The 15,699-nt window shown below is 43.6% G+C and overlaps 1 protein-coding gene across 1 annotated transcript in view; it reads left to right on the top strand.

The window, feature by feature from the left end:
• Positions 1–15,699, top strand: part of LOC306886400 (collagen alpha-1(XII) chain-like) — an 87,695-nt gene that overhangs the window by 27,667 nt on the left and 44,329 nt on the right. Inside the window, exons 18-23 of the mRNA XM_079443473.1 lie at positions 1,603–1,752; positions 2,190–2,309; positions 3,388–3,552; positions 4,239–4,385; positions 6,325–6,467; positions 6,798–6,927. Of these exons, the coding sequence (XP_079299599.1) occupies positions 1,603–1,752; positions 2,190–2,309; positions 3,388–3,552; positions 4,239–4,385; positions 6,325–6,467; positions 6,798–6,927 (855 nt within the window). The remainder of the gene's footprint in view (positions 1–1,602; positions 1,753–2,189; positions 2,310–3,387; positions 3,553–4,238; positions 4,386–6,324; positions 6,468–6,797; positions 6,928–15,699) is intronic.

The following is a 15,699-nucleotide window of genomic DNA, read 5'->3' as shown; positions in this document are numbered from 1 at the left end:
TTGGAAACAGATCCGATGGTGAGGGTCGGCCGACCGACACCGGCAGGAGAGGGAAAAGCAAATAGTCCCAGACAAGAGCTCTGAGGTGTTACGCTCAGCTTGTCATTTGCATGCGACAGACACTAACAAAAAAGTAGAAAAACAACAATAATATGGTTAGTTATGTTTAAAATGCTTCTCTCTTGCATTTTTCTCATTTTATATATATATATATATATATGAGAGAGTTCAACATAAAGTAAACTGGTTCCATTTGTGATCATTAACATGAACTACAGAGATAAATACTAAAATGCTAAAGATAAATAAAGCATTTATTAATCTTCCCTAACATTAATTTTTATTTTACTAATACACTATTCAGATCAAAAGTTGTATCGTGAATATTATTTAATAATGTCTAACAATCAACAGTTGCATTTTTATTAACTAACATTAGCAACGATTATAACATACTTGTTAGTTAATGCCTCAATATCAACATTTGGGACCTTCTGTTACCTATGAATTGAAATAAATAAATAAATGAATTAATTACTAAATTAAATAACATGAATTTTCTAATTTATTAGTGTTTGGTATGATTGTTTGCTTTAATGAGAGCAGCGCTCAAGCCAGTTAAATGAATACTTTTTTTCAGCAAAGACACATTAAATTGATCAAAAGTGACACAAAAGGCAGGATAAAGTGTTATTAGAGGGTATAATGCATTATAATTATAATGTTGTGACACATTATATCTTGTTGTTAATCATGAATATTATATTATTCATCTTTCTTTAAAGAGAACATTTCATAGTGGCTTTCTAATAGCGTAGAGGAGGAAGATTTCTGAGTCTTGATTATTATCATTAGCTTGTTGAAGCTGAAGTGTTCGATTTAAGGCATATTTTATTTATCTTGCAAGACAAATGCACTGGGATTGTGTGTGTGAAATACATTTACCGATTTGCATCTGTGTTTCCTTACTTGCCTAAAGTATGTTCCTGGCTTTAGTGTTTAGGGTACAAGGGGTCGTAAATTAAATGTGAGAATTCCACATTACTATTGAGGACAAGTTATTTTATTGCTGCTAAGGAATTCCCACACAGGTATAACACATTTCAAAACCATAATAACTATGGTATTTTAAAATATTAGCTGGCTATATTCACTGAATGTTATGCATCTTCTTTTTATGTATTTTTTATTTTTTGATGCTTGAGGGAATGATCTATAAATCAGACAATTATGCAACATGTTCTTTTTGAGCAGGGCCAGGTGGGCGACATTTTCCTTCTCTTTACCCCTTCACTCAGTTTTCTGAAGCAACAGCAAGATGGGACACAGACAAAGACATCACTTACAGAAATGGAGTTTATAGTTGAAAAGATGTTATTTAACATATAATGTAAAAAAAAAAATGTGTTTTCAAAATGCCAAATAAACAGTTTTGTCATGCTTTGCATGACTGTGTGAATGTTTTGTGTGTCCAAGTGTGTCTAAACTCTTATCTGCATCCTTTATCACAATTTGAATGTTTACATCTACTAGTTTGAATGATTATTATTATTCGTTTTATAATAATAAACTAACTGACTGAATTGTTCTCTGGTCAAACAGAGGTAATGTGCAAAACCACAGCCCAGGCCGATATCATCCTGCTCGTTGATGGATCTTGGAGCATTGGTCGCCTGAACTTCAAGACCATAAGGTCTTTCATTGCTCGCATGGTGGGTGTCTTTGACATCGGGCCGGATCGTGTCCAGATTGGTAAGATAAATTTATCCTGAACCCCATATTAGTGAGAAGATCCACAATAGTGCCATGCGTAGGAAGTCTCTTGAGGTCTCAGACTTTTCTCCTGAGAAAAAGACCCTTGTCATCTCACACGTGTGCTTTAGAGTTTCAGAAGAAATCTCAACAGTGTCTCAAACTTTGACTGATTAATCCAAGATACTACGTTTTGCAATTAAAAGTCATATAACCTCATCAGTTCTCATTAACCAAGACCAAATGATCTGCAGTGTACTCTTACTGTATGCCAATTTACTCTCTCATTTGTTTCCCATGAATGTTTATTGCTCGTCAAACAGTTTAGGAGAAATATCTGAGAAAAAAGAGGCCTTTTGAACTATAAAAGAGAAACTTCTAAGCAATGGCATCTTCTTCTGGGTGTAATTATGAACACTGTATCTGTCTGTTTTTAGGTCTGGCACAGTACAGTGGAGAGCCAAAGACTCAATGGCACCTAAACTCTCACAGAACCAGAAAAGAGCTGCTGGATGCCGTGGCCAATCTACCCTACAAAGGAGGAAACACTATGACTGGTATATCATGTCATTCTGATCTATATGACAGACCCAACACACTTGATCTGTGGTGAAACCCTAAAGTTTGTAGACGTTTGTCTTCCACTTGTGATGTTGTTGATTGCAGCTCCGATTAAACATTGAACAGTTTATTGCAGGGGTGCCCAAACTCGGTCCTGGAGGGCTGGAGGACCAAGTTTGGGCACCCCTGGTTTTTTGAATCTTTAGAAAATATCTAAAGAAATCCCATGTGTTTTTTTGAGAATTATATTTGATACATAAATATTTATGGCTCATATAGTATGATAGAGTGAGAATAATGGAGCTGAAACTCAGGAGGACTTTATTCAAAGACACAAACTGAGCAAAAATATACAATTTAATGCAGATGCTTATATTTATATGATCAAAATGTAAGATGAATTCTGACACCTTGTATGTAAATCAATGAGATCTTCATAACAGTATAGTAGACTACTGACATATAAATATGGTCTAAATAAGTTTTCACTTATTTTTAAGTATTATCTCCCAATCATGTCTTAGTAAGATGGTATTTAAATACATTTTTCTAATTTTTTATTTAATTTGATGATCAAAACATATAATGCAATGCAATACAATGATGATTAAGAGATGAACAAATAGACAATCCGGAATAGCCTGATAATAATATATTTGAGACTCATATTTTAACATGATTTTTCTAAAAAAAAAAGATGTAGTGATAATCAAGTAAAAGGTTTCTTCAGTTGAGTGAGTGATTATCTTGAAATATTTCGAACAATATCCAAGTTATTCTTACTTTTACTTGTACAAACGTCCATCTTCAGCTTGTGCTTCACGTGTCTTTTTGCTGAGTAAAATTTACTGATTTTTATAATTATACTAAAAGACCTTTTACTTGCTAAAAAAGTATAAACTATCAGTCAAAAGTATAAACTATTAATATTTTATTCAGCAATTTCTGCAAAGAGGCCATAGAAATGTGCATGTCAAAAATGACCCAGTAGCTTTATGGGTTTCATACTGGTCTTCATTAGGTTTAATGCCCACCTTGTGTATCTAGACTCACTAACATTCTCTTATTCCACAGGCCTTGCTTTAAACTACATCCTTCAGAACAATTTCAAGGCTAATGTTGGAATGCGTCCGAACTCTCGGAAGATCGGCGTCCTGGTTACTGATGGCAAGTCTCAGGATGACATCGCGGTCAACTCTCAGAACCTACGCGACCAGGGCATTGAGCTGTATGCCATTGGTAAGAACTGGTTTCCCCGTACAATCATTAAGACTAGGGCCAGTTTTACTAAACAAAACAAAACAACGCCAACGCCAAAAAATGCTAGAAGTTGCATTTTGGTAGATATGGTATTGCGTGACTTCTAGTTGAGGGATCCAATTCGTCTTATTTCCTGAGGCAAATGAAAAATAACATGGCTTGGAAAACAATATTTTTATATTCTTCTTGCATTCCAGATAAATTACGTATGGAAAAAATTCCTCTCCCTTCTCTCTCATCTCTGCGACGCCTCCTCCTAGCAACAAATTGCAGCCATTTCAAGCGCAAAATAGTTTAAGTCATGCTTTTTTTGGACGTTAAATAATGGCACAAATGCCAGTAATTTGACGAGCACAAACGTTAGTAAAACGCGTTGCGTGATTCATTTGAATACTCTCCTCCCATAAATTTTGCGTCTGAAAGAGGAACTCCTAGAAATGCATATTCAATAAGGTCAGGCGCAAAAATAATTGTGTCCACGACTTTTCAGTGCTAATTCTTCACTGCGCGTCTTTAGTAAAACTATTTTAACGTCAAAAGACGGTTTGCGCTAGCGCAAGCTGTTAGTAAAACTGGCTCTTGGTCTGATATGATTGGTCAGAGAAAGACAATGGATAATGAGTTCAAATGGGCTTTAACATGTCTTTTGTGGATTTGATCTCCAGGTGTGAAGAACGCAGATGAGAATGAGCTGAGATCCATTGCTTCTGATCCCGATGACATCCACATGTACAACGTGGCTGATTTCTCCTTCCTGCTGGACATCGTGGACGACCTGACAAACAACCTGTGTAACAGTGTCAAGGGTCCAGGTATCACTGAGGTCACACTCTCTAAAACACCGAGGCTGAAAGATACAGTATTTCTGAGGGAAAATTTATTTCTTATTAGTCAATAAGAAAAAATGTAGAGAAATTTGACTGGATTGTGAAAAGTGGGCAATCTATTTTAGAATTTGCACTGCAAAGGTGCCATATAAGCGCTTTTGAGGTTGCATTTAGACTTACGTAAAGACTGTTTAATGCTGCTAAGAGTTTTTTTACACAAAATTACAACTGTGTAATTTAAAGGTGCCGCAGAATGGAAAACTGTGTTGGCATCGTTGAATAATAAGAGTTCTGTACATGGAAATGACATACCATGAGCTTCAAACACCATTGTTTCCTCCTTATGTAAATCTCTATTGAATGCAAAAGACCACTGTAAAATAGGCGAATGAGACGATAACACCGACTGTTACGTAACAGTCGGGATCACTAATAGTTACGCCCCCAACAACAGTTTCAATGCCCCGCATATAAATAGCGGCTCCCTGATGCCTGCATTTTATTTACAGTATACTTACCCAACGATATAACTGGGCGAGAAAGTATTGAAGTATATATTTTGTGTGAGCTACTGAAATGAGCCTCACTGTGAAACAGCCAATCAGAGCAGAGCTCATTAGTATTCATGACCCTTCCAAATAAGGTTATAACAGACCATTTCATTCTAGGGAGAAATCCTTGGGTTGTAAATGGACATGTAAAACCATTTCTGGAGAATGTTTGCCCTTAAAAAGCCACATACCGTCTATGTAGATATCAGAGAACAATTTAAAATATTGTATCAATGTATTCTATGGCACCTTTAATACTAGGGGTTGAGGTTGGTCAGAGCAGGCATAATCTGGCTTAGTCTGGTTTTTATGCTCGATTATATCTTTATATTATATTATATTATATTACATTACACTAAGCAGACCGTCTACTAATACTCATACTAATCCTACTATGTAATTACTACTATTAGTATACTACTAATGATTGCTTACTTATAGTTGGTAGAATGTCTAATGTGGACTTTCCAAAGAAAGTGTTACCTGTATTCCTGATCAACCTCTTTCTGATAACATTTTTAAAAAGTCCTTAGGCGAATAATATACAATACTTAAATGTGATGAATTGTGGCTAAAATGCAGTGTCACTATGTCAGCGTGTTGATGGGGCTGTCAACAGCTATGTCCTAAAAGGTTCTAGAATTAGTCTTTCCTTTTCTCTTCCTTTTTTTCCTTTTAACAAAATTGAACCCCTGAAGGCTTTGACCTTTTCATGATGAAACTTTGACACCTCGAAACTCGATCCAGGCACAGACAGACGTTCCAGGCTCCACGAGAAGAAGAAAAAACAATGGCTAGAAGCAGGCCAGTCTAGAAATGAGCTGGAAAAAAAAAAAGACGTGATGCTGTTAATATTCTGTGAACTTTTGACTGATTAGTATTATCTTCTGACATTTCAAGACACATCAGAGCACTGTTAGAGCTGCTACAGTGTTGTAGCTCCTGTAATCTCTGGAGGAAATTCTTCTCCTGTTCTTTTAGTGTAGCGAAGTAAAATATGAGACGTTTTCCCTGTGAAACTTTTAAAAGCTTTGCCATGAACCAAAACAACCAGCTCCTAGATGCTCATTATATATATATATATATACTGTATAGGGGTGCAGAAAACACAATATAGCGTCCATTAACATGATGAAAAAAAATCTCCTATTAAATATTTTTAATATTCAAAATTATTATTTTAATTAAATGCATCACTGTATGAACTCTAACATTTTAGAACAACTCTAAAATTACTATATCATTTACAGAAATTTAGGGCAATGATTACCAAATTCAGCTTTGCTCAGAAACAGCCCTGATGTGACAGTCTAATGTTGGAGAATGTAAGGGGTCAAAGGTTAAACCCTAATCACCATCATTACCCCTCACAGGAGGAGGCCCAGAGCCACCCACTGATCTAACGACCTCAGAAGAGACCCATTACTCCTTCCGCGTCACCTGGGTCGCCCCCGATGGCCCCGTGGAGAAGTACAGAATAGAGTATGTGAGCATCGCGGGAGGAGAACCAGAAACGGTATGAACACTTAACATGTTTGAAAAGCAGCACAATTACTATTGCCCATTGTTAGGGTTATTAAACCTTAAGTATTAAACTTAAGTGTGCAATTCATTTTAAACTGTTTACGCACATTAACAGCAAGAAAGAGCAAAGAAAGACAAAGTGTGACTTGAGGCATTTCATGCTGTGCCAAAAATAGATTCCTTCAGAAGTCTGGAAGTCCGGAAACAATCTGGAAAGGCTAACTCTGATTTGACCTAGAAGTGATTAATTGTGTTTTCTTGGCAAACACAGTCATGCCCTATTCTTGTGAGTTCTCACTTTAATTCTGTTTGTCTGTTGCAGCTGGTTGTCGACGGGACCGTGACGACTGTGGTCTTGGAGAATCTCACTCCGCTGACGCAGTACATGGTGAAGGTCTACTCAGTGGTGGGAGAGGACAGCAGCGACCCCCTCAAAGGCTCAGAGACAACATGTAAGTGTGCATTTACCCACAATTCACTTATCACCAGAACAGCCAGAGCCAATTCCTCAACAATATGTATCTGAACACCAAAAAAAACCCAAACAAACAAAAACAAAACCTTGACAATCATTAATTATTTGCACATTCGATAAATGTAATTGTTTTAGAAGTACATAATGATGAGGATATGGCTCTGCACTTCTCTATACCCATGGTAGTACAGTTTATTGCATTGTAATACTTTGTTTTTTGGACATTTAACATGGTAATGCTATGATATTCTTAAATGTACCTTGGAGTACCATGGAAATATCATGGCATTTGAGGACAGTGGTATTACAGTCTGACACCATTATTGTACCATGGTACTGCCACAATACAGAGTTAGACTATTTTGTATTCATTGTACCATACAATACTTGGGTGAATCTCACAAAAACATGTCTAATTAAAAAAATAAATAATTAATTAACATTTTTATTCAGCAAGGATGCATTAATTGATCAAAAGTTACAGTAAAGAAGACATATTTATACTGTTACAAAAGATTTCTATTTTCAATAAATGCTGTTCTTTTGAAATTTGTATTCATCAAAGAATCCTGGAGATTAAAATGTGTCAGTTTCTACAAAAATATGAAACAGCACAACCATTTACAACATTGATAATAATCAATGTTGTAAATAATCCTAATAATATTCAATGCTCTCGTGTAATTTGCTATATTTTTCTTGAAATGTTGTTGACAGGTTTCGCGAGATTCACCCAATAAAGTAACATCTTTGCTCTTTAAAAATGACCAAGATTTTCTGATGTTTAGCCAGTTGCTGAGAAGGTGCTAATAAAATGCTATGCAATGTGTATGTGCTAATATTGCTGTACCCTTTTTTTGCCTCTTTTAATTTTTTAATTACCATTATGTCTTAACCCTAACCTCATCATTCCTTTTACAGCGCTCTGAAAGTAACTGTGTTGCATACGGCATGATGCTGCTTTTCATCGCAAAGTGTCATTGTATTATTTCATTTGTTGTCTGTGTGTTGACATTTGCATATCTGTTTGTCTGTCCGTCTGTCAGTCATTTCCATCACGTGAGTATCCCATGATCATTCTCATCCGACCATTGTCTCTCATGGCGTTCCATTCCATCTTGTCACACATCCATCATTCCATCCGGAATGCTTCCATGCTCCTATTCGAGCTTCAGTCCGCTTAGATGGATAGTCAGGGATCAAATTACAGAAGAGAAAGAAAGAAAAGTCATGTTCCCCTCTGTAGTGCCTCTCAATGCTGTGAGGAACATGAACATCTACAAAGAGCGCTCCACCACCATGAATGTGAGATGGGATGCAGTTGAAGCAGCCACAGGCTACATGCTTCTCTACAACGCCCTTAATGCCACCGAACCCTCTGTGGAACAGGAGGTACGGTGACGCCATACATTTAAACCACTGCCCAGTCTGTCTCATCTAGTCAGTCAGCCTTTTGGAAAGGCCAGTCTTGAAGCTGAATATTTAAAACAATAAATACAAAACGTGTTAATAATTTTCATCAGGACTTACTGGAAGAGACAAAATGTTCTAATGGAAACCTAATGGTGCTATGCAGCTCAAATCCGTCAACAACTATGACATACTGTAGCAGAAAGAGGAAATGGAAAGCATTTTTGGAGATATTGTAGATTTCACAGGTGGTAGGTCTACATTTATTGGGTCCAAAAATGTCCTTTATATTGCAGCTTTTGGAAAATACAGCACATTAGCATTTTTGGGCTTGTTAGTACAGTTCCTCTTTCAAGTATTTCTCACAGTGAGAAGATCCAGAGATCTCGACGTCAGTTCTGGCGTGAATCTGATGTCCACAGGGCTTGTCTGAGAGAGCAGATGTTTCAATATTGTTCCTCCATTTTTTCATTAGAAAAAAAGAGAGAAAAGAATATGCTTAGAGTTTTTGTTATAGTTGGTAGACACAGTCATAATGTCTTCACTGCAAAAAATATGTTCTTCTTCTTTATTTTTCTTAAAATTTTTGTCGTTTTTTGCCTTATTGTCCAGTTCCATCTATCTAAATATTCGTGCAAAATTTCAAGCAAAATTAAGCCTTGTTTTCTGAAAGATGGGTTTATGCTTAAAACAAGAACAAATGTCTGCCAATAGGGTACATTTACATTTACATTTACATTTTAAATTAAATTTTAGTATATTGTCTGTGTTTTTTGGACCATGTGTGTGTGTGTGTGTGTGTATATATATATATATATATATATATATATATATATATATATATATATATATATATATATATATATATATATATATATATATATATATATACATACATACATACATACATACACTCACCGGCCACTTTATTAGGTACACCTTGCTAATACCGGGTTGGACCCCCTTTTGCCTTCAGAACTGCCTTAATTCTTCGTGACATAGATTCAACAAGGTGTTGGAAACAGAGATTTTGGTCCATATTGACAAAATTGCTGTCAGTTGCTACACGAAAACTCATCACCAAACACCAATGACTTGTATATGGGTACAGTCATTTTAGACACTTTCAAAACTGTTGCTTCCATCTTTATTGCCACAGTTTTGGAAGTGCCTTCTTCTGTTCCAAAGAAGGGGGTGTCCCAATACTTTCGTCCATATAGTGTATGTACAACTCATTGGTGTTTGGAGTTTTCGGCTCAAGGTCTGCATTTAAAGTCACACCAGAGGTGTTCAGTTGAGATTGGGACTTGGCTTTCTGCAGACCAGTCAAGTTCTTCCACACTGACTGAATCAATCATTTCTTTTTGAACCGTGTCTTATACACAGAGGCACTGTCATGTTAGAATAGAAAAGGCCCTGAACAAACTGTTGCAATAAAATTAGAAGCACACAATTCCCTAGAATATCATTATATGCTTAAACATTAAGATTTGTACTCATGGAAATTACTAAAGTAGTCAAGCATGTTCATTAGAAGGGGGTGTCCCAATACTTTTGGCAATATAGTGTATATATATATATATATATATATTTATATATATATATATATATATATACATATGTAGATATATGAATGTTTAGATATTTGTTCTGGAAAACAAAATAAAAATACAGAGTAAGAAAATAATTGTTGCACTGGGATTCAGAATTCAATATCAGTCAAGATAAGACTAAAATCGTACTCGGTTACTATCGTAACCTCGGTTCCCTGAGATACGGAACGAGTACTGCGTCTTGCTAAAGACGCTATGGGAAAAAGCCTTTTTTCTCCTTTACTGAAGCCTTATTCAATCACGCAGTGAAACTGCACGATCATTGGTTTGTGCAGTGTGATAAAACGAACCAATGTGTCGGCAGCGGAGCTGCACGAGCCTATGGCGACGGAGCCCGCCAGATCCCGCCAGAATGGGCGGGGTTATCTGGCTATATAATCAGCCGTCTCGCCATAGGATCCTCAGGTTTACTTCGACTGAAGCGACGACTGAGTCGTGCAGCTACCTGGCACGGCAAAGTACGCAGTACTCGTTCCGTATCTCAGGGAACCGAGGTTACGATAGTAACCGAGTACGTTCCCTATCGATACTCCACTCGTACTGCGTCTTGCTAAAGACGCTATGGGAACACAATTCAATCACGCCGTGCTATGGTAGAGGAACGACTGTGTAAAATACCTCCATAAGCATTACATGCTCAGAGGGAAGTATAATAGTATACTCGGGCTAAAGCGAGCTGAGCTCATAGAGGTCACGCTCGGCCCGGGTCATTCCATGTATTCCTCGCATACTCAGCACTTTCAGGGCTGAGATATGTAAGGAACCCATCAGAGAGCTTGAGTGCCCATGCAGTCAAGAGATCTCCGTTAGGGATGTTCCCACAACATAAGTCATACTCATCTAAGCAGATAGGACCTTGGCCTGTAAGGTCGGTACATCCAACTTATAAAACTTTGCAAATGTGGACGGCGAGGCCCAGCCGGCCGCCACACAAATGTCAGTAATGGACACACCGCTAGACCAGGCCCACGACGAGGCAATGCCTCTAGTCGAATGGGCTCGTACTCCAATGGGGCATTGAAGGCCCAAGGAAGAGTAAGCCAGCGTAACGGCATCCACTATCCACTTAGAGAGTCTCTGCTTCGTGACCGGAAGCCCCTTGGCGCGGTTACCGAAGCTAACAAAGAGCTGTTCCGTGCGCCTGAAGGAGGCGGAACGCTCAAAGTAGATCCGTAGGGCTCTAACAGGGCATAACAGAATGAACTCCCGGTCCTCCTCAGAGGGAGGAAGCGCGGAGAGTGTGATGACCTGAGCTCTGAACGGAGTGGAAAGTACCTTAGGTACGTATCCATGCCTTGGTTTTAGGACGACCTTGGAGTCGTTTGGCCCAAATTCCAGGCAGGCAGGGCTCACAGAGAGCGCCTGCAGGTCTCCTACTCGCTTGACTGACGCTAGTGCTAGTAGCAAAGCAGTCTTCAGCGACAGCGACCGAAGGTTCGTAGACTGGAGCGGCTCAAAAGGAGGGCCCCTCAGGGCCCTCAGCACAGTGGGTAAGTCCCACGTAGGGACAGTAAGGGGCCGAGGCGGATTCAGCCTCTTGGCACCCCTTAGAAAGCGGACGATAACATTGTCCCTGCCCACTGATTGGCCCGCGATAGGGGCGTGGAAGGCCGCTATAGCCGATACGAACACCCTGAGTGTGGAGGGAGAGCGTCCTTTATCCAGCAGTTCCTGCAGGAAGGACAGAATCACCGCCAACTCAGATGTAGGGGGGTCCTCACCGCGGTTTAGACACCATTCGGAGAAAACCGCCCATTTAAGGGCATAGAGGCGTCTCGTAGACGGGGCTCTAGCCTCAGAAATGGTATTTAGCACTCGCTCTGGGAGGCTGGTAGGCTCCCGTTGAGCGGCCAGAGGTGAAGCGCCCACAGTTCGGGACGAGGGTGCCACAATAAACCGTTCGCCTGAGAGAGGAGGTCTCGTCTCAGGGGCACGGGCCAGGGGGCTGCGGTTAGCAGCTGGGTCAGCTCTGACATCCAAGGCTGGTTCTCCCACAGGGGGGCCACCAACAAGACCTTGTGTCGTTGTTCCCTGATTCGCCTGATGACCTGAGGAATCAGAGCGATCGGAGGGAATGCATAGAGGAGGAGGTTGGGCCAGTCGTGGGCCAACGCGTCCTTGACCTTCGAATAATAGGCTGGGCAGTGAGAGTTGTCTTTGGAGGCGAAAAGGTCTACCTCGGCCTTGCCAAAGATTCTCCAGATCATTCGAACCGTCTGCGGGTGGAGCATCCACTCTTCTGAGGGGACGTTGCTCCGTGATAACATATCCGCTCCTTGGTTCAATCTGCCCGGCAAATGTGCTGCTCTCAGCGAGCGCAAGTTGAGCTGAGCCCACTCCAGAAGTCGCTCTACCATAAGGAAGAGGCGCTTCGAGGAGAGACCTCCCTGGTGATTTACGTAGGACACCACTGACATGTTGTCTGAGCGGATCAGCACATGTCGTCCCCTTAGCTCTGGCAGGAAAAACTGGCAGGCTCGACACACTGCTAGCATCTCTAAGCAGTTGATGTGGAGGTTCTGCTCCGCCTTCGACCAAAGGCCAAAGGTCGGTTTGCCTTCGCACAGCGCCCCCCAACCCATGTTGGAGGCGTCTGTCGTGACAACTTTCCTGCTGCAGACCATCCCTATGGTCACACCCTTTCTGAACCATTGTGGGTCCTTCCAGGGGGCTAGGGCTGTTACACAGGCCTGGCTCACCCTGATATGTAGGCGACCGTGTCGCCATGCGTGGGGCGGAACCCGTGGTTTCAACCAGCGCTGAAGTGGCCGCATGTGAAGCAGGCCCAACTGTAGCACCGGCGATGCTGCGGCCATGAGGCCCAGCATCCTCTGAAACGCTTTGACGGGGCGAGCGGTGCCGCTCTGGAAGGAGGCTGCAAGCTTTTGAATGGCCAGAGCGCGTTCCGGCGCTAGCACAGCTCTCATCTGAGCTGAGTCCAAAACTGTTCCCAGAAACGACACCCGTCGGCTGGGAAACAGTGCGCTCTTGGCAAAATTGACCCTGAGCCCCAGGCATTCTAAGTGGCTGAGGAGGAGGGCTCTGTGTGAGAGTAGTTGTACCTCTGACTGGGCCAGAATGAGCCAGTCGTCGAGGTAATTGAGAATGCGGATTCCCATCTGCCTGAGAGGGGAAAGAGCCGCGTCCATGCACTTCGTAAAAGTGCGTGGAGCCAGGGACAGTCCAAAGGGAAGGACCATGTACTGATAAGCCACTCCCTCGAAGGCGAATCTCAAGAATCGTCTGTGATGGGGGGCTATCTGGACGTGAAAGTATGCGTCTTTCAGGTCCAGGGAACAGAACCAGTCCTCTGAGCGAATTTGCGAGAGGATCTGCTTCAGTGTGATCATCCTGAACGACCTCCTCATGAGGGCGCGATTCAGGCGTCTGAGATCGAGGATGGGCCGGAGGCCGCCGTCCTTCTTGGGAACGAGGAAGTAACGGCTGTAAAAGCCTGATTCGCTCTGAGCTGGAGGAACCATTTCTATGGCTCCCTTTTCCAGCAGCGTCATCACTTCTGAACGTAGAACGTGAGCGTTCTTGCCGTCTACAGAAGTGGAGACCACGCCGCTGAAGCGCGGGGGTCTGCGAGCGAACTGGAGTGAGTAACCTCGTTCTATTATCCGTACAACCCATTCTGACACTCCGGGGATGGCCTTCCAGGCCTCGGCCCGCGTGGCAAGAGGTTGGATAAACACGAGCGATCGACTGCACGGAGGCAGGACGCTCGTGATGGAAGGAAGAGGAAATTTGCTCTCTCTTTGAGAATGTTTGTGTTTTATTTTGCCCATTATAACAACGGACGGTTGCAAGGACGCTTGTACGGGCCCTGTGTTTGCAACAGACACAATGTGCTCTGCACCCGGCGATGAGCGGAGTGACAAGAGGTTTTTTAAGAGAGGCCGCTTGGCGGGCGGTCCGGCCGCGGCGGGACTTGGTCCTCTCCTCTTCCTGGCCTGCAGATCAGGAAGACGCTGGAGGCGCAGGGTCCAACACAATCCTGGGTCGGGGCCCCTGGCGCTGCGGATGGGGGTAGCGTCTGGCCGATCGAGAACGCCCTCGCGTCTGCGGAGCCTTGGCAGGCTGAGAGGCGGAGGCAGGAGGCGGGGGCTTCGCAGGCTGCTTAGTCGGCACAGGCTTGGGGCGACTAGCGGCAGCAGAAGAGCTTGATCGCTTGGGCAGGAAGTGTCGCATGGCTTGCGACGCCTTCTGTGCTTCCGTGAAGCGTTCAGCAAAACCCTCCACCGCAGGTCCAAAGAGGCCGCTAGGCGAAATCGGTGCATCAAGGAAGGAAACCTTGTCTGCGTCCTTGATCTCCGTCAGCGTGAGCCACAGGTGGCGCTCGAGCACCACTAGGCTGGCCATGGACCGTCCAATCGCCTGGGCGGTGGTCTTGGTGGCGCGCAGGGCCAGGTCTGTCGCACTTCTCAGCTCCCTGAGAGTTGCAGGATCAGGTTCAGACTCGTCCATAGCAGCGAGGAGTTTGGCCTGATAGACCTGTAGAACCGCCATAGAGTGAAGCGCCGACGCCGCCTGTCCAGCTGAAGCATAGGAGCGTCCAGCGAGTGCTGAAGTGGTCCTGCATGGCTTGGACGGATGGGCGGCTTTAGCCTTCCAGCCGATGGCAGTGGGTGGGCAGAGATGGGCAGCCACTGACTCATCCAGTTGAGGCATTTTCCCGTACCCCTTTTCTTCAGCGCCGTCAATTGTAGTGAGGGCGGATGAAGAGGAAGTGCGGAGGCGGGCGGAGTAGGGGGCGCGCCACGATTTCGTCAGCTCGTCGTGAACTTCAGGGAAGAACGGCGAGGGTCGCTGTAGAGGGGCCTGACGGCGCCCCGGCAGGAACCACTCATCAAGACGGCTGCGAGAGGGCTCCTCTGGTGGAGACCAATCCAGTCCCAGCTCTTCAACCGCTCTGGAGAGGACACGGAAGAGCTCGGCGTCCATCCCAGCTGCAGCGGTGCTGGGCGCTGAAGAATGCGGGAGGGCGGAGTCTACAGCAGAGCCCGACAGCTCCTCCGCATCAGAAGCTGCCAATGACATGCTGTCATCGGCCAGCTCTTCGTCACTTTTTCCGAACGAGACCAGATCGCTCGCGGCAGCGGAGGGACGCTGGTCGGGCTGGGAAAAAAGGACGGGAGAATGCTCTCTCTGTGGCGAAAACGAGGCACGCGGGACTCGAGCCGGCGTGAGCTCGCTCTCAGCCAAGCACTGAAATCCTCTGCCCCGCCGCTTTTTCCTCACAGGTGCCTGGGAGGAAGAAAACGGGAGGGCGCGAGGGGCGGGATCGCTCTCTGAAAAGAAAGCGATCCGCGAGCGCAGAGAGGCGAGACTGAAACGCTCGCAGTGCGAGCATTCAGTGTCAGCGAGCGCTGCATCTGCATGGGATTTCCCCAAGCAGGAAACGCACTCGCTGTGGCCGTCATCGGAGTGCAGGGGAGCCCTGCACGAGCCGCAAAGTCGGCCAGGCATTTGAAACAACGCCTAAATTTGCTCTTTTAGAGTGCGTGAATTCGCCGGATGGCGGCAGCGAACAGACCGGGGCTTCTGCGGGGCTGGAGCGCGAAGAGCGTCGTCTCAGCAGGCAGGAGGTCTCTGGCTCAGCTGCGAGGCGTGTCAACGGCGATGGCGGCTTCTTGGGATCAGCGAAGGCGAGATGTCGTCGCTGAAGGAGAAGAAATCTGAGGATCCTATGGCGAGACGGCTGATTATATAGCCAGATAACC

Source organism: Barbus barbus (genome assembly GCF_936440315.1).
Source record: "Barbus barbus genome assembly, chromosome: 20".
In the NCBI taxonomy this organism is placed as follows: domain Eukaryota; kingdom Metazoa; phylum Chordata; class Actinopteri; order Cypriniformes; family Cyprinidae; genus Barbus; species Barbus barbus.
Note: the sequence above shows the minus strand (reverse complement) of the source record. Positions and strands in the feature narration are given on the sequence as shown.